General features: G+C 44.3%; 1 protein-coding gene across 2 annotated transcripts in view; it reads left to right on the top strand.

The window, feature by feature from the left end:
• Positions 1-4,361: 4,361 nt before the first annotated feature.
• The window catches only part of Cxadr (coxsackie virus and adenovirus receptor), a 57,099-nt gene continuing 41,591 nt past the window's right edge, over positions 4,362-19,869 (top strand). For both annotated transcript variants that reach the window (XM_013031048.1, XM_013031046.1), the window contains exon 1: positions 4,362-4,476. In XM_013031048.1, the coding sequence (XP_012886502.1) occupies positions 4,434-4,476 (43 nt within the window). In that variant the 5' untranslated portion in view covers positions 4,362-4,433. The remainder of the gene's footprint in view (positions 4,477-19,869) is intronic.

A 19,869-nucleotide genomic window follows, 5' to 3' on the forward strand; every position in this document is an offset into this window, starting at 1 on the left:
TGGGGAGCAAGCATTCCATGCAGAGAGAGGCATTTCATGTTCATATCGTGTTTGTTTTGGGTTCCTCACCCAAACTGATCTGATCTGAGTCCACAATAAAAATGTATCAACCATAAGTCCAGAACTTTCTATATCCTTTTTCTTTTCTATCCTATTTAAGTTTTGAACAGAAAACCATGATGGCAAGAAACTAGATGGTAGTGGTAAAGTCCAAAATAAAGAGAAGGAAGCAAGTAGACATAGGTTATTCCTTGATAAAAACATTTTAAAAGGCTAAATTTTGGTCTGTGTAAATTGATCACTTCTTATTTTAGGAATTTTTATATTAGGAATATATTAAAAATCTGCTTCACTCTGTACAACACCTTAATAGTAGCAGTAAAATTATATTAAAAATGTAAAAAAAAATCTTTGTTAGCTAAGGACTGATTTGTGAATATAACATGCATACATAAAACTATACGTGCACATATTTTTAAAAAAATTATTTTTGCCAGTCCTGGGGTTTGAACTCAGAGCTTATCCTTGAGTCTTCTGTGCTCAAGCCCAGCACACTAGCACTTGAGCCACAGTGACACCCACAGCCTTTTCTGTTTATGTGGTTCTGAGGAATGGAATCCAAGGCCTCATGCATGCTAGGCAAGCACTCTACCACTGAGCCCACTAAGCCATATTCCCAGCCCTATACTCGTATACATTTGCAAAATAATTGTTTAGGGAGTTTCTAAGTTGCCTTTGGGTGCTGTTATTCACAAAAGTAATGTTTTAGTAAGGTAAATTCAACACAGTAATGAGAGCATTATCTAGATCCCTTATTATCCCTTTATATTTCTTCTTTTTTTTTTCTTTTTTTGTCGGTCGTGAGTGTGAGGTCTGTACAGAATCACCTCCATACCTCTTGGCTAAGTTTCTGCCCCTATCTGTTACCTAGGTAACTGGCAGACCTAGAAGACCTGCTAGGTCACATCCTGGGCCACCTCTGGTCACAAGCCTCCCATCTGACCTTAAGAAGGTTCTAGACCCTGAGGTCAAACCCGATCCAGTGTGGCCACACCTCTTCCTGTCCCTGGCCTAGATAACCCCTGGCCTAGGGGTAGTTCTCACCTTCCTTTTCAAGCTATGCCTCTCCACCTTGCGTGGTGGGGGCAGCAGTTCAGTAAATAAACTTCTTTTCCTGCCTGAATAGTGCATGGTGTTCTCTTCATCAGCTACCTAATGAAGCCTACCTATTTAATAAGTCTTACATATGGTGCCATGACTTGGATGGGGTTTTTGAGTTGGAAATGTTAGAATTTCCTAGCCATCCCCTGGGCCTGGGAGCTGTCCCTGAACTCTTCAGCTCAAGGCTAGTGCTCTACCATTTGATCCACAGTGCTACGTCTGGGTTTTTCTGCTTATGTGGTGCTGAGGAATCGAACCAGGGCCTCATGCAAGCAAGGCAAGCACTTTACCACTGAGCCACCTTCCCAGCCCATCACTTTATATTTCTATGAATTAAAGAAAAAGTCATCTGTGTAGTTAGTTCCTTCATACGTTTACCTATTCTAGGCCAGGTAGGGGTAGAAATCCTTTCATTCTTAAGTATATCTTACCTTGCAATGTGATTGTTTAATTTTAATTACCTGTGGGTACATTGACAGATCCATTACTGCTGAGAAGTTTGTGTAGGGATAGACACTTTATTAACCACAGAGTTATTTATGTCTGTCTAATAAGTACCTTCCTGATCGGCCAAGAATCACCTCTGTTGGTTTAGAGGCTACACTATATGGAGTGTTTGGTGCTGTACTGTGATAGGACAAGTTAATGGTTTGGATTGAATACCCAATACAATGAATAAATTGCATGCTCTGAAATTAAGGAGATAATCTCATTACAGCTTGCAGGAGACATAATCTCCAAGTTGGCAAGAAACAGAAAGTCTTTTTAAGGTGTCAGTAGACTTCAGCTACTTGCATGATTTAAGCTACTTTTTTTAGTCATAAACCAAAGTCTAAAGATGACTTCATACAACTTTTTGAATAATAAGATTTTCCTAAATTACTACTTCTTTCACAATTACCTAAATTTTATAAGACTATCTCTTTAGGAACTTATATTTAGTCATCTAAGCATAAAATATTAATGTGCTAAAATATATTTCTTTTTTTTTTTGGTGTGTGGGGACCGGCCTTCAGGTCTCACACAACTTTTTTGCTCATGGGTGGAAGTCTGCCATTTCAGCTACACCTCCAGTCCAGCTTTTCTGTTGGTTAATTGGAGATTAACTTCACTGCCAGGGCTAGTTTTGAACCTAGATTGTCAAATCTCAGTCACCTGAGAAGCTAGAATTACAGGTGTGGGCCACTGAGACCAGATTGTTTTTCAAGACAGAATCTCATTATGTAGCCAAGTCTGGCTTCACACTGGGAAAACACATCTGGCTTAAAATTTACCCTTTTAAAATATAAAAAATCTTCTCAAAAGATATAGGAAAGCATAATGGTTTGCTATTATATATTTAAATAATGCTATGAACATGATACAGAAAATATTCAACTCCATAAATGCATGAGACCCTACTAAATGATATGCCTCCAATGTGCTCTGCTTCCAAGAGTGACAGAGATCAACAATGTATGTGTCTTTCCAAAACAAAGTAAGAGAGGCAAAAATGTGAGGATAAGAAAAAAAAAAGGTAGGAAATAGCATAATATGAAAAGTCCTTTAGGTAATTTCTAAAATGGACTTTAGTTAGGGACTGTGGGGGGGTCTCCCGAGAGTGCATTTGATTTCTACTGGAGTAGGACCTAACAAGGGTAACAATGTAACGAATGGTTTCCACTATAAAGGGGTTCACACTACATAAAGCTCTCCTAAATCTGTGAAGGGGATACAATTAAATTCTTTTTTTAAAATGAATTTCATAAAGTATAATAGAAATATAAAAGTTAAACATTCCATACTTGTAATTATTCCTGTTTCCTCAATAGAAAGTTTCTAGCGATTGCCTCACATTGATACTTGGACTCCTTTTAGTTAAGACAGAATTGCCCTCAAATGAACTTAAAGCAGAATTATGGTGTGAGGCTCAGGTGGTGGGTGTTTTTAAAAACTTCTCCACATAATTTTAATGTGTGGCTAGGGTAAAAAAAAAAGTCTGAGCTACTATTCTTCCTGATAATTTATTTTCTCTGCCCGGTCTTCTTTGAATTTTGCAATATTACTTTATTAGCTTCCATTTACTGAGAACTTACTGCGAGCCAGGCCAAGTGCCAAGCATCTTTTAAATGCATTATCTCATCTGATTTTCATCTCAACCCCGTGGGCATAGATACCACCTCTAAATAACTTGCCACGTAGAGTCCAAATTCTTACCACAGAGCTGTGTGACTTCTTTTCTCTAATTCGTCCCTGACTGGGTCCCTCCAAAATATCTCTGCATCTACAAATAATCGTTCACTGGGAAAAGCAAGAACCAGCCGTGGAGGACAGACACCAGGAGGGGGAAGCCATGCTGTTTGTAGGGTTGAAGAGACTTTCAACTAGAACTCATTTCCTGGACCTCCATTCCAATCTAATTCCTTTTATCTTTGAGTGAATCCCAATTTCCAAGCTTCCCGTTCCTAACAGGCCATTTTTAGGGCAGGAATCGCCTACAAAGGCACAAGGGGGCTGGGGGACAAAACCGATGGAGGAGTTGTTGCCCGAACCCACAGCCGCAGTTGGAGGGTGTCGAGGGTGGGGAGGATGTAGAAGAGCTTCTTTCGCGCCTGCTCCTATCACGAGAAGACCCAAGAGGCCGGAGCCGCCCAACCCGATGTTCTGCCGTAAAAACACCCCAGGCCAGACCGGTGTCGCGGGGTCTTCACCCTTCACTACCCTGCGGGGTGGGCGGGGCCGGCCGGGGCGGGGCGGGGCGGGGCGGGGTCCGGTGCAGAAGCGCAGCTCCCCCTCCGGGGACCCACGCGCCCCGGCCAGGCAGCCCCGCGCCTAAAGGTAGGGCGGGACTGCAGTTGTGCCGAGACTGACCGGCCCAATACTGCTCTAATGAACGGGGTGAAGGTCGGCGCCCCGAATGTAGGCTGAGGGAGAAGGGTGGGAGCCAGGGCGTCCCGGCGCCCACCGAAGCTGCAGAGTCCCCGGAAGCGCTGCACGCGCCGCGCCTGGTTGTTATGGCAACGTCCCCCCTCCCCTCCGCGCGGCTGGGTGCAGCCAGGACTTACCAATGGGTCCAGCGAGCCTGGCGCCGGAAGTGACGCGAGTTCACCTGCCGAGCTGGGGCGGGGGCGGGGCGCGCGGGGGAGGGGCTCGCGGGGGAGGGGCGGGGAGGCAGAGGTGCCGCCGCCGCCGCCGCCGCCGCCTGGACACGGCTGAGAGAGTGTGCGGAGCTCCGGGACATCCGGATCCCGAGCTACCTACCTGCAGCCGCTGCCCACGATCGGGCCGCCACCATGGAGCTTCTGCTGGGCTTGGTGCTCCTGTGTGGGGTCGCGGGTGAGTAGCGGACCCCGGGATCCTCCGCGCCCACCAGCCAGGCCCCGGGGGCGCTTGGCTGCCCGCGGCCACCCGGGAACAATGGAACCTGGGGGGAGGGGGACGGGCGCGATTTGGGGGTCCTGCGGCCGGGGCGGCGGCGGTGCAGTTACTGCATCGAGGTGATTTCGGGGGCGGAGGGGGCGAGCGCGGGAGCCGCGAGGATGGAGCGCCCCAGCGGGGAGCAGCCGCGGCGGGGAGCCGGGGGTGCCCGAGGGGCGTGGGCATCCGGGCTCCACCGGCTCCACCGGGACCCACCGGGATCCGGGCGCTGCGGCGGCTGGGCGGCTCGGGGCGTGGCGCGCTCTCTCCCGGGCTGTCTCTGCCCCGGCCCGGCTCCCCTTCGTTTTTGTTCGGTGCCGGCTCCGGGTGAGCCCCCGCGTGGTGCCCGGCCAGCCTTTGGACTGGATTTCCGAGCCTGGGGCGGCGAGTTTGCAGGTGTCGAAGCGGGGAGGCCGGATCGCGAACGCCCTCGGTGGACGCGGTGCGGTGGCGCGGCTCGGATTGTCCGGGCGCCCTCGAGGAACGCCTTGGGGTGGGAACCCGCGCCAGGCTTCCCCGTTCCGGGTCTCACGGGCCACGCGAGCCCAGACCCAGCGGTGCGACCGGCCCTGGGGGGGAGTCACGGAGGAGACCGTGGGAAACCTTAGCGCGTGGGGCTTGCATTGGGAATGAGTTGGTTCCTTTTGCAGATAATGATATACAAGTAAGGACTCGTTGCGGGGTCATCCTGGTACGGGATTTCTCCGTGTGTGTGTGTGTCTGTGTATGTGTTCCCTGGGAGGGAGAAAGAAGGCATTCTAAAAATGTGTGGATCCGTAGAAGGCATAAACATTTTGACATTTAGAAGACTGGTTCCCCCCCCCCCCCATTAGTGTGGAACCAACCAGCTGGTCGCCCCTGTCACACTAAAGAAACACTTGGGGCATTTTATAAGCGATTGAGTCATTTTTAAAATAAAAGATCTGTAGGTAGGACTCCGGGAGGCGCGTGGTGTAGCCTCCGGAAGGATTTTTTTTTTTTAATTTAAATGCTGAGAAGCCGGGTCGAGTGGCCCCGTCTGTGGGGATGGCTCCCTGCTTCCTGTTGAAATGTTAATTCCATTGTTGGATGCCACAGCTGTGAGCATTACTCCTGGGATCAACATTCTATTAACAACTCTAATCTTCGATCTGAGGCTTTAGAGCTCTCTCCACTTTTTCTTCCTCTTTTTTTTTTTTTTAATTTAGGCTTGGCTAAAATTTCGAAAGTAAATAAGTAAATCTTCAGGGAAAAGATGAAGGAGGGCGAACGAGGCGGTGTTCACAGAACATGGTGCATTCCCACCTTTGTTTGGTCAAATTCTAAATTGAAGTTGAAGTTGGAAAAATCTAGATTTATGACCTCTAGATAATGTTCAAGCCACATCTAAAGCAGAAAAGTGAAAGAAATACCAATACCACGTGCAGATTTTTTGGGGGGGGAGGGAGGAGGCAGGGAGAGGAACTAAGTTCCTCAGTACCTGAGGTTTATTATGCTATTTTTTTCTTGATTGTCTCACTTTGACAGGCACAATCACAGTTAAAGCTGTTTAAATACATATCGTCATCTTGCACATAAAGTTTGCTTTAGGGTGTGGTGGGTATATCATTAAAGGTCAAATGAGCAAGACATTATTTTCCCACCCAGTTTTTCAGCTTAAGTAACAACTCAGGCTCAGTTAGCTCAGGCTAGCTGCTCAGGAGGCTGAGGTCAGGTTTCAAAGACAATCCAGGCAAGATCTATGAGATTCTTATCCCCCAATTAGCCACTGAAAGCTTGAAATGGAGCTGTGGTTCAAATGGTTGCGCACCAACCTGGAACTAAAAGGGTAAGGGACAAGTGCCCAGGCCCTGAGTTCAAGCCCTAGTATTAGCATGTGCTCATGTGTGCACACACATACACACCACTCAGAAACTGCAATTGATGTGTGGCTTTGCTTGTGTTTTTTAGATATTTCTAACTATGTTAGAAATGCATTGCCATGAATTCAATTTCTGGGTTGACATGATTGACTATCAGCAAAACAAGGCGCACTTATTTTTTTTTTTGTGGCCAGTCCTGGGACTTGGAGCTCAGGGCCTGGGCACCGTTCCTGAGCCTGTCTGTGCTCAAGTTAGCACTCTATCACTTGAGCCACAGCACCACTTCTGAGTTTATGTGTGTATTTGGTGCTGAGGATTTGAACCCAGGGCTTCAGGCATGATGAGCAAGCACTCTACCACTGAGCCACATTCCTAGTCCCAAGGCATGCATCTTAAATAAATATTTCAATGCAAATGTGATCATCTAGATTTGTCTATAGGTCTTAAAGAGTTTTGTGTTTTGGTATGGTTGCTGATGGGATTGCTGGTGTATTATTTCAGTCATAAAAAGAGAAACTGAGGCATGCAGTACTCTCCAATCTGTGCTGATGTCACTAGCCATTTAACCTCTAAAACAACTGCTTTCCTCTTTGATTACCTCTAATTGACGTACTAATTTCTACTACTAATAATCTGTCATTTATTAACCTGCTGTTGGTGACTGTGTACCAAATATGGTTAGCCTTTCAATTTTATGATCTTAGTCGAATCTTTTCAAGGGCATTCCTGGAGGACTCAAGATTCTCCAGCCCTTAGACCAGGTCTGGAAACTGAAGTGACCTATGTCTCTGCAATGTTGCCATTGCATAGTTTTTAAAGCACCAGAGTGTTGATAGATTCACACTGACAGTCTGAGTGACACGTCAGTGTTTCCTCTCCCAACCTTTTAGCCCTTGGATGTTGGCCCAGTCACTGACTTTTCTGTGCCTCAGTTTCTTTATTGAGAGTTGGGAGCATTGGGAGGGGAGGGAGAGATGTTGGTCAAAGGATACATTATTTCAGTGAGATAGGAATAAGTTCAAGAGATGTATTGTTAAACATGCTGACTGTATATTTAACAGCATACTCTTGAAATATTTGAGTAGATTTGGTGTTATCTCAAAATGGTTTGAGAATGCATATGATAATTAGCTTGATATAGTCTTTCCACAGTGTTTTATCTTTCTGACTACATTGTCTTTTTTTGTTTGTTTTGGTTTGGATTTTGAGACAGGATTTTGCTGTATATCTAGGTTTTCTGAGAACTTGTAATCCTTTTGCATCTACTTTTGGAGTTCTGGGATGTTGCATCACACCTAGCTCTTCTTGTTCTCTTTTTTATCTCTTTTCTTCTGTAGCCAAAAGTAAAGATAACTCATGGACCAAATGTGTTTATGTCTTTGCAGTTCCTTTGGTACTAATTGATTCTTCCCAACTGCCTGCTAAAATAGGTCCCTTAATAGGGAACTACTCAGGAGGCTGAGACTGGAGGATCAATTTTTGACCCCAGCTGGTCCAGACTCCTATCTCCAATTCATCACCAAAAGGCCAAAAATAGAGCATGGCTCAAGTGGTAGAAGGCTAACCTTGAGCAGAAAAGCTCAGGGACAGTGCCCAGCTCTACGTTCAAGCCCCAGGACAGGTGCAAAAAATATAAGTGAATGAATAGCCCCCGCCTTCCTTTTTTTTTTTTTTTTGGTGGTCCTAGAGCTTGAACTCTGGGCCTAGGCTCTGATTCTGAGCTTCTATGTGCTTAAGACTAGTGCTTTACCACTTAAGTCACAGCACCATTTCAGGCTTTTTCTGAGTAGTTTAATGGAGACAAGTATCTCATGGATTTTCCTGCCCAGGCTGGTTGTGACTGTGATCCTCAGATCTCAGCCTCCTGAGTAGCTAGGATTACAGGCGTGAGCCACTGGTGCCCAGCTTAAATATGTCCTTTAATGCCATCTTTTCCATCCTTTAGCTCATAGCTTACTTCCCACAATCGTCCTTAAACCTGGATGGCTTCAACACTTCTAATTACTTGCTGTTAAAGCTAAGTCCACTTTGGATTCTGGGCTATTAATTTTTTTTTAATTGTCATAAAGGTGATATACAAAGAGGTTACAGTTATATCGGTCAGGTGAAGAGTATTTCTTTTTGGACAATGTCACTCGCCGTTTTTCCCTCTACTATTTTGAACTTCCTAACAAACTTGAGTATTGGAGACTCAAGTCCCCAAGTGAACCCATCCATTAAGTTGATTAAATCATCCAGTCAAATATTTATGGTCTTTTTGTATGCCGTGCCCTGTGCTTAGGTACCTCTACAATAGTATATGACATTGCACAAGCGTGGCAAGCCATTGAAGGTAGAGCTTTGTCTAGAGATGGAGATCTGAAGAGTCTAATGTGTCTTGAAAGTTGAGAAGTTCACTGTGTATAAAGCATGCAACAAATGCCACTTAGACTTAATGTACATCTGAGTCATTCTTATGAGGAGCCCTGCGGTGATGTCACTGCTGACCACATTCAGTGTGGGCAAAGATTAAAGGCAGTGCTGGAGCTTGGTAGGTAATAATGGATTGGTCAGGGTGGGCCCCTCACTCCGGACACTCAGAAGTTTGTAACTTGCTGAATAATGGAGGTTCCACCCCAAGACATACTCTCTTGAGTGTTCAAATACTGCAGAAGTTCTGGATGCAGGATGAAACAATAGAGCTACCACTGGAATCGGTTTGTGATGGTGTAGACCAGCGCAACCCCTGCAGACACACAGTTGAGCCATGTTGGACTTTGCTTTGGTCTGGAAAAGCTTGGACTTGATGGCTGGTGGCTTGCAGGAATGGTTCAAGTTAGAACTGTTAGGTTTTTAAAAAGAGGTGGCCGAGTAAGAACAGCACCACGCACGTGGTATTCAGATAAGGGGTAGGTTTATTCAGTAGACCTGCTGGGACCAGGCAAGGTTGGCACTCCACGCGGCTGGCAAAAGAGGCCATGTGGTCCTCTGGTTAGGCCTTATATAGGGTAGGGGGCGGGGAAGGGTGTGTCCAGGTAAAGAGAAGTGGGATCAGGTGGGAGAAAGGTGTGGCCACATCAGATTCAGATGTGACCTCAGCGGATGGATGCGGATGTGACCTCTTCCAGGTGTCCCAGTTGCCTAGGTAACGCAGGTACTGGGCGAGGTCTGTTCGCTGTCCAGGAATGGACCTTACAAGAACAAAGCTCTAAGATTTCTCTCTTGAGTGTAAGGTGATGTCACTAACTTAGGGCAAAGGTAAGAGGCCAAGGTTAGTGGGGAGACAGTGAAAACTTAAGTTTGGACAAGAATAGTAATTGAAGTGCCTTGAGAAAATGGAGGGAGGGAGAAAGGAGAGAGAGAAAGAGAGAGAGAGAGAAAATAGCCAGGGTGACATTGTTCAAATAAACATACTCATGGCATTGTTGGGAACATGGGGGAGAACAGAAAAGGAATAGGCCGGACTCAATCCTCAGCAGATCAACAGGCCCGGACTGTTTATTGAAGTACAGCGAGGGGTACAGACCTTGTCACGGGTTTGGACGTTGTGCAAGGGACTGGATTTTAGGGTTTCACAAGGAAACAGAAGATAAAAAATGGGCTATGGTCTCCTTGGGATCAAGGGCGGTGTCCTTGGCCAGGCCCACAGTGGAAGCTGGGTGTGGGGGCGATTGTCTTCTGGGGTCCAAGGTCAATATGACCTGCCAGCTCACAGGCACGTGAGCACACATCTGGGAATAAGGCAAGATTTTTCCATCTTTAGATACATAAAAAGATTGGGCCGAGAGGCAGATCCTTCACTCATTACCTGACTTATGTAACTGGAACTTCGCTGTACCAATCACCTTTTATTTATTTACTTTTTGGTTGGTCGTGGGACTTGAACTCTGGGCCCGGGCACTGTCCTGAGCTCTTCAACTCAAGGTGAGAGCTCTACCACTTTAAGCCACTACGCCACTTCCGGTTTTCTTGGTTAATTAGAGATCAGTCTCATAGACTTTTCCTGCCTGGGCTGGTTTTGAGCCACAATCTTCACATCTCAGCCTCCCGAGTAGCTAGGGTTACAGGTGTAAGCCACCAGCACCTGGCTGCCAATCACCTTTACAATAACTAACAATAAAAAAAATTGCCCACAGGAGGATTTAAATAGAGGCCCAAATCTCAAGAGAGAAGGAGCCAAAGAGTAAAGCATTTACAAAGATGACAGATTTGAAGTAGGACTAGAAGAGGTGGATGTGAGGTGGATGGGAGAGATCTACCTCTAATAAACTGAAGATGAACCTTGGAGCAGGGGGTGATGGGGCACGTAGGAGAGGGCAAGACGAGGGTCCTAAGTAGAGGCTGATGGAGAACTGAGGACGGTCCTGCCCTCAGCAGGCTGTTTTGACATCCAGGAAGTTCTGTGTTCCACATGGCAGACAGTTTCTGAATGGTCACGTGGTTAATGGTGCTGAGAGCTGTACTTTGCACTTGTGACTGGTTTGATACTGAGCTCTTTACCTGAGGGTGGAGGCAACTTCCCTAGGATCTCGTTTATATTTTCATTCTTCTTAGAACACTGTTTTCTCCTTCAGGTTAATTCATCTCATCTCTCACCTTTAGAGTTCATCCATGTTAGAAAAGCTTATTTATTTATTTTTTTGGGGGGTCTGAACTCTGGGCCTGGGCGCTGTCCCTCAGCTCTTCAGCTCAAGGCTAGCGCTCTACCACTTGAGCCACAGCGCCACTTCCGGCTTTTTTCTTTTTGCTTATGTGGTGCTGAGGAATCGAACCCAGGGCTTCAGGCATGCAAGGCAAGCGTTCTACCACTGAGCCACCTTCCCAGCCCTTATTTATTGTTTTATATTCCTTCAATTCTGACTCATTTTTAAATGAGATTTAATTTTTAATGAGATTTAACCAGATTTCTTATTTTCTCTCCCCTTTTCCTTTTCCCCTTCCTTTCCATCTTTTCCTTCCCTCCCCACCCCTTTCCTTTGTTCCCCTTCTCTCTTCCATGCCCCTTCCTCCCTCACCTACTTCCCTCCCTCCCCCCTTTTTCTCCGTCCCCCCCTTCTTTCCTGTTTTGGTGGTTCTAAGTTTGAACTCTGGGCCTTGGCCCTTATGAGGCTGGTGCTATACTGCTTTAGCCACGCCTTCAGCAGTTTTGGTCCTAGTTGTTTTTTCAGATTAGCATTTGTTTTTTTGCCTGGGGCAGGTCTTAAACACAGTCACTCTACGTATGCCTCCTGCCTAGCTGGGATTAGAGGCCTGAACTAGTACACCTGGCTTGTCGTTTTGAGATACAATCTCCCTGCTTTTTTCACCTGGGCTGGCTTGGCAAAATGAAATGAACCTTCCATTTCTACCTCCCGTGCACACCAGCATTATCCACGTTTCTGAGGGTTGTTTGTGTTTACGGACTCCATTATGTGTCTCATGTTCTTAATTCTTCCGCCACCACACCCCTTCTATGAGGAAGACTGTAGTTAACACTGGCTGCATCTAGTGAACATGCCTTTTTTTTTTTTTTAGCATTTAACCTCTGAGCTACTCTTTGTATTCCTTTTGCTGTTTCCAACTTGGATCTTCAATGCTGAGTTTATGTTTATCAACTTTGTGTGTATAGCCTCTAGACTATTTCTGGTCTCTCTTTCTCCCAACCTCTATCCATGATAGGCTTCCCACTGGCATTTCCGCCTGGATGTGTTGGAATTTATATTTCCTCTGATATTAAGTGATGTCTCTCTCTTTCTCTGTCTCTCTGTCTCTCTGTCTCTCTCCACACATACAAGTGAAGAAGCATAGGTGTTCAATTTGACTCCTTCTCTACCTCACCTGTTACAGTCATTGTTTAGGACACTGGTGTTCAACTTATTGAAGTGTCTTCATGATTGGCCTTGGAATAGTGAACTTGCCCTTGATGTGCTCCAGGCTCATTCCATTATTGCAGTGATTATCAGCATGCCTCTCTGAAAGGGTTTTCTCTTGCCAGACAGTACATTTCATTGTTAGACTGTTTACATTTCATTTCCAGCATATGATGCAGTGCAGGTAGATTGGGTGATGGGGAACGGAGTGAGAGACCAGAGTCCATGTGTGTAGCTGGGAAGGGCCCAGAGGAGAAAGCAATTGAAAGTGAGGAATAGGCTTATCCTGGACAGGCTGGGTACGGCGGGCCTGTGGACCATGCACAGGCCTGTTTTGTGCCTGTCAGCCTGCCCGGGTGTTTCTGAGGGAAGGGAGTCTGTGCTCTACCCCAGCCCCAAACTTTAATCTCTAGTGCACAGCCTGTTGTTCTCTGATTCTCTTGTCTCACATTTCTCCAGAGATACAGGTCATTACTGATCGAGAATTTATGCTTTCGGTAATTAAATAAAGGAAATAATTGAGTTGGGAATTTTGGTGAATTCATTTGGTGTCAGGCAAGCAGTAGATGGGAATTTTAAAATAATCACTAAAGTAACCGAGAAAGTAATTACATATTGTCCAGTTAAAATGAACCAAGAGCTTTAGTTTGCTTCCATCTAACTTATACTTTTTTTTTAAGAACACAAATATAATAATCCGAAACAATGATTAGATTTTTCTTTTCTTTTTAAGATGAAGTCTTACTATGTGGTTCTAGTTTACTCTGGTCTCCGGTGTCAGCTTTCCAGTTGCTAGAGGTCACCATATTAGTTCTGGTTTTAGATTGTTGTTTAAAGTTGTCATAGAGGGGGCTAGACCTTTCAAGCTCTGGTTTCCTACTTTCTTTTCTACTTAATTTCTTCACTAGGGTTGAAGTTACACATCGTGGGTGTTGGGAGTTTAGGAGGTTGCCTTGGCCTGGTGAAGTGATCTCTACCAAAAAATTGAGCCTATGCCTGTAATCCTAGCTACTCAGGAGGCTGAGGTCTGTGGATCGAATGTTCAAGCCAGGCCGGGCAGAAAAGTCCTTGAGACTCTCATCTCTAATACAACACCAGAAAACCGGAAGTGGTGCTGTGGCTCAAGTGGTAGAGCGCTAGCCTTGAGCTGAAGAGCTGAGAGACAGCGCACAGGCCCAGAGTTCAAGCCCCACAACCGCCAAAAAGTTGAGCCTGAGTTAGGTGCCTGTGGCTTACACTTATAATCCTGGCTAAGCTGACAAATCCCAAGGCTTATCTTCAGCTAACACCAGCAAAAGACCAGAAGTTGGAGGCATCGCTCAAGGGATAGATAGATTGGCAGTTGTGAGTGGCAAGAACCAAGCAAGAAAAGAGCTCTAGTCTCTTAAGTTCAAGGCCCAGTATCAGCACAAACAACAACAACAACAAAAACCAAACCAAAACAAACTATTGAGATTCAATGAGCTTGGTGGTACCTGCCTGTAATACCAGGAGGTGAAATCAGGAGAAAGGCTAGGTCCAGTCTGTAAGTCCACCATGTCTCAACCAACTCCCAGGAAGCAGAACCTAGTTCATGGTTTGGTTTGGTAGTGGGATTCTATTTTTTTTTTGTACTTCTTTGTAATCAATCCATTACTAGCCTTATTAAAAAATGAAAAAAGCCTGGCACCAGTGGCTCATGCCTGTAATCCTAGCTACTCAGGAGGCTGAGATCTGAGGACTGTGGTTCAGAGCCAGCTCGGGCAAGAAAGTCTGTAAAACTCCTATATCCAATGAACCACCAGAAAACCAGAAGTGGCTCTATGGCTCAAAGTGGTACAGCACTAGCCTTGAACTGAAGAGTCAGGGACAGCCCAGGCCCAGAGTTCAAGCCCCATGACCAACCAAAAAAAGAACAAAAAGGAAGGGAAGCTAAAAATGTTAAATGTTAATACATTTAGTGGCAAATGTTGATAAGCTTGTCATTTTGTTGGTGGTAGAACTCTTACCTCACTCCTCTTGTAATTTTATTTATTTTTTTCTTTTTGGGTCCGGTGGTGGGGACTGAACTCTGGGCCTGGGCGCCGTCCCTCAGCTCTTCAGCTCAAGGGTAACGCTCTACCACTTGAGCCACAGTGCCACTTCCAGCTTTTTTCTTTTTGCTTATGTGTTGCTTAGGAATCGAACCCAGGGCCTCAGGCATGCAAGGCAAGCGCTATACCACTGAGCCACCTTCCCAGCCCCTGGTTATTTTCTTTTTTTATACTGGTTTTCTCTAGCTGCCTCTCCACTCATTGTCTTTAGCCTTTGTAACTCAGAGTAAAGAGCTAATTGGAGTCTAACCCCTAAAAAAGGTCTCAACTTGAGTTAGTACTGTTTGTAAGTTATTTTAATTGGCCTGGTGCCGGTATGAGTAAAGCCTCTCCTACTCTCTTGCCAAGGGAAGGTAGAAAGAGAAACAAGTGGGTCATTAGGGTAGATAAAAGGATCTTTGACTTGATTTAAGTTGTCCTTTCGCATTCGATTAGGAAAAGGATCTACAGACTCAAATGTTTACATATTGAGAAATTGTGGGTATTACTGAAACCAATCATTTTCATACTAACTGATATTTTACAACTTAGAGTGAGAATGTTTTTCTTCATTTATGTATAACAAAAAATACTTCTAGCTTCCAAGAAGAAACAAAGTTGGGGTTATTTTTACACATTCTTGTTATAGGTGTGTTTCTGTTTATCCAAAGGAAGGCTGGCTTAGCTGCACAGATGAATTCTCCCCCAGGAATTTTATTTTATTTTTTATTTTATTTTTGTGTCCGGTTGTGGGGCCTGAACTCTGGGCCTGGGCGCTGTCCCTCACCTCTTCAGCTCAAGGCTAGCGCTCTACCACTTGAGCCACAGCTCCACTTCCGGCTTTTTTCTTATGTGCTGCTGAGAAATCGAACCCAGGGCCTTAGGCATGCAAGGCAAGCGCTCTACCACTGAGCCACCTTCCCAGCCCCCTCCGGCTTTTTTCTTTTTGTATATGGGGTGTTGAGGAATCGAACCCAGTGCCTAATGCATGCAAGGCAAGCGCTCTACCACTGAGCCACCTCCCCAGCCCCTCCCCCAGGGATTTTAAAGGAACACCCAGATGTAGTAGACCAAATCTGTTAAGTTTGTTTTGTTTTGTTTTGGTGTGGGTACTGTCTGTCATGGGGCCTGAAGTCTGGGCCTGGGCACTGTCCCCTCAGCTCAAGGCTAGCACTCTACCACTTGAGTCACAGTGCCACTTCCAGATTTTTTCTGCTTATGTGGTGCTGAGGAATCGAACCCAGGGCCTCATGCATGCAAGGCAAACACCGTAGCACTAGAGGTCATACTTCAACTTCCAGCTTCTTGCAAGTTCATTGTAGATAATGATCTCAGATTTGTGTGCCGGGGGCTGATTCTGAACAATGATCTTTAGATCTCAGCCTTCTGAGTAGCTAAGATTACTGGCAAGAGCCACTGGCAGTCGAGCCCTTAGAGTGACATCATCTGTCTTACCAGTGAAGGGCAGCGTGGTGAACTCTGACGAGCTTCTCCACTGAACCAAACTTTTGACGTTGGCTTGTGTCATGTAGTAGTTCCTGTTGGCAATTCTAGAAATCATCATTACATATGTGCAAAATTAAATCAGCAAACCATATCTGATTGTTATGAACATCATGTGTACACATAGGGTAGAAAAAATAGATGCATGCACAAAAATTGTAATTTTTAACTTGCCTCTGAGGGAAATACACGCATATATGGGGAGATGTAAAGTAAGTAGGATTGAATAGCCCTGGTGGTGGTTGCTGAGGAAATTTGAATTCACTCTGTGATACTAGAAAGGAATTTATTACCAGATGAAAGCAATCAATTTAGGGATGCTCAGAGCAGCCATGATTTTCTTACTTTAAGTAACCTTTCTTTTGTTGATTTCAAGATTTCCCTTAATAAGACACTTTATTTACTGAATTTGCTAAGATATCTATTTGTTTGGGTTCTTATTTTCTGTGATCCTATGAGACACTTGATTTGAAATTTTTTTTTTCCTTCAAAAGTACTTTTCCAGCCTTATGGTGATTATCAAGGAAGAGACTGGTTCTGAGGATTTTATGAACAAGGAGGCAAAAGATTTCCTAAAATGGAAGTGATGAAAATATTCACCATGGCAACGGGTCTCCTTTACCCACAATGCAAAATACCTTATTTGCATTTGTTTTGCCAGATATTCATGAAATTGGCAGCCTTATACTTAGAGATCAAAGTGGGAGGGGGTGTAGTATACTGTTTACACTGAGATGAAAGACTAGAATTCTTTCAATCAGAGTTGAAAGGAAATTAACCATTTTTTATTAACGAATATTTATTGTACAAATGTTTCTATTGTGATATTTTCATACATGCATTTAATATACTTGGATCAAATCCAGCCTGTCTATATTAACTCTTTAACTCTTTTTTCCTTCTTAATTATTCCTGTTGTGCTTTTAACAGGTTAGTGGGTTTCATTGTGGTATTTTCATATGTGTGTGTGTAAATAATGTGTTTAATCATTTACTCAGAATTGAAATTTGAATGCTTTCCTCTAATGAGAAATGGGGGCAGGAACGGGTTACAGTCCTCAGGCTTGTAGAAAAATAATATCTGTATTCAACGTTTGTTTATAGAAAGTAATATTTGCCTGTCTACTTTAGCTTCTTGCCTGGGTTTCCATTGTAGTGTTTACATCTGCATCATCCTGGTTTCTGAGCTATATATTAAATATTTCTTTCAAATAGCCTCAATCCCTGTGCAGGTATGCCTAGACTGAGGGAGAATAGTGTAATATATAATTCCAAACGAGGTGTTGTAATGGGCTACTGGAGATAGAGAAATGAGAAGGCCCTGTTCTGGCCCTAGGGGCAGGCCAAGTTCAGAGGGAGGAAGGTGTCCACTGAAAGGTTAAAGTCTGAGGCAGTGACCACCACGTGTTGCTTGTTTCTGTCTAGCTAAGCAACACGTGGTGATAATCAAAACACCTGGTTGATCGTGTGCCTATATAAGACCTGCAAATCCTGAGCTTGGGGCTCTTCTCCTAGGCTCCGCTGTACGAGCTGCAGCCCGTTTAAATAAAACAATGTAGAGTCTGACTCTTGGTGGTCTTCTTGCGGGGGTCCTGCGACCTTGGCATTACATCCACCATCTTGTATTGTAAGGTCACCAAGGAAATAGAGGATAGCAGGTACAAATTCTTTCTTGTTCTCCAATGTGTAAACCTAATTGTTGTTCGTTTGTTTGTTGTTGTTGTTTTTGTTCTGGCACCTAATACTTTTGCTTGTTGGCTAGCATTCTACCAACTAAGCCATGCCTCCCACCCCAACTTAATAGTAATGGTACTAATCCTCACGTCCTTTTCCTCCAGTCATGAAATTGTCTAATTCCTTATTTAGTAGGATCCCTTATCTTCGGGGTTTGATCCTTTAGTGTAGAAGTATCCCACTCTGTGCTTTTTAACTTTTCCTATTCTGTTTGACCTTTCCTTTTGACTTGTAAACATTTTTCATAAGTCTAATCTCAGAACAACCTTTTCCTGACCTCACAGTACAATCTTATTTTTCTCCTGTCTTTGAAGGCCAAGTTCCTCAAAACAGTAGTTACTTCTATTCTTGTCCCACCCCCCAAACACTGTAATCAGATGTGCCCCATTCCGACTCACAAAGCCTTTACTACGTTACCATTGAGTGATCTTCTCATTCTAAACCTAGTCATTGATACTTTTTAGTGTCCCTTCTTTACCTAATACGCTTTGAGTTCTTCCGGTGTGGAACACACTAGTAACTATTATGAATGAAAGATGTTAAAAGACTTTAAAATCTCTCATAGTAGGAGGCATGGGCTTTTAAGGTCACATTGAACCATGTAGCAGCTACTGTTGATTGAAGAAAGAATACCAACTAGGGCTGGAACTATTACAAGAGTTCCATGTATTATTTTATTTAATCCAATGAAGCAGGCTAATCCTTATTTTAAAGATGAAGACAAAAAAATGGCTACAAACTGCTTAGTAAGCTACAGATGAATGTGAGCTTAGATCTCACTTCATGGGTCCAACAGCATCCATAGAGCAGAATGCTAATGTTTGAGAAAATACCTAAACTGGTGGGAAGGTAGACGCAGAACCACTGATGCCATTAAGATGTGGGAAGGGTGGGGTTGGATGTGAGCCAGGCTTGGTTGATTGATGGACTGGACTCAGAACACACTTAGATCTGAAATAATTCAGTTCAACATCCTTCATTTATTATGTTTGAGCCCCCAGAAACAAGTTGCCCAAAATGATACAGCTCAGTTTTGATCTTTCTGCGTGTGACAGTTTTGACAGCAGATTCCCAGTCTAGGATTTCTGTTTGAAAAAAACAAAACAAAACAAAACAAAACTAAGGTCCTGAAGCATATGCTACGTAGATATTTGAAGTAGAAGAGGAATACTGATCCTTCTTCCCCAAGGGTGACTCTGCCAGGTGGTGACACATGGCTTTTAGTGGTGTGCTCATTGTGTTTTATCATGATTTCAGAAATGAAATGTGCCTGGGCTTTTCATTGGTTGACTTCTGTTTACACGGTGTGCAAGGCTGAGGCATTGGACAGAACAGACGTGTGCATTGTTCCACACTAGCTTAACTACATCTCAGTGTCACTTTCTTCCTTGTAAACTGTGTGTGTGGACACACACAAAGTATATGTTGCTTGTAGTATATTTGCCTAATGTATGTAAGAATATATGTTTATAAATGCATATATAAACATATATATGTATTTTGAAAAGAACTTGGCAATAAGATTTCAATTTACTATTTCATTTATATTATTTAATTATATTGGCATGCTTTAATTATACAAGGGAGATTTAACATGACATTTCCATACATGAATGTGGAGATGAGGAAATTTTCTTAGCTGTGAGTATATGTTAATATTCTATAAAAGGAATCAACTACTAAAACTCCTAGGTAGTAAAGAGCACACATTCTTGTGTGTGTGTCGGTCGTGGGGCTTGAACTCTGGGCCTGGGCGCTGTCCCTCAGTTCTTCAGCTCAAGGCCGGTACTAACCACTTGAGCCACAGTGCAACTTTTGGTTTTCTGGTGGTTTATTGGAGATAAGAGTCTCAAGAGCACAATTTGTATCTCCCTGTAAATGGTGTCTGATCACTCTCAGATATTTTAGTAAAAAATTAACATCTATAGTTTATTTTGTCTTTTAGCTTCTTCCCTTGATTATTCATTCCTTGCCTTCCCTTCCTCCCCCCCCCCCCGGCTTTTCTTTCCTTTTCTCCCATTCCCTCTCCTCTTCTCCCTCCCCCTTTCCCTGCAAGGCCAGTGATCCTGTTTGTCCTCACCATTCTTCTTACAAATAGTTCCTTTATTCACGTCACCTCCACCTACTGAGAACTGCCTCCTCCATGCAGTTTAGCCATCTTGTCCACCTGCTAGGTCTGTGTGCTGATGGTATGAGATCTGGAACACTGCCTCCATTGGTGAGGTACTGAGACCCTCTTTTCAGTGAAGAGAAGTATGTGCTTCAGGGTAGGGACAGGTAAGCAAACACCTGTAAAAAAAGGAATTGGGTAATCGAAAGGAGAAAGTGATTAACACTGCCTGAGGGGCCCAGGAAA

The sequence above is a fragment of the Dipodomys ordii genome, unplaced genomic scaffold (genome assembly GCF_000151885.1).
Source record: "Dipodomys ordii isolate 6190 unplaced genomic scaffold, Dord_2.0 Scaffold136, whole genome shotgun sequence".
NCBI lineage: Eukaryota > Metazoa > Chordata > Mammalia > Rodentia > Heteromyidae > Dipodomys > Dipodomys ordii.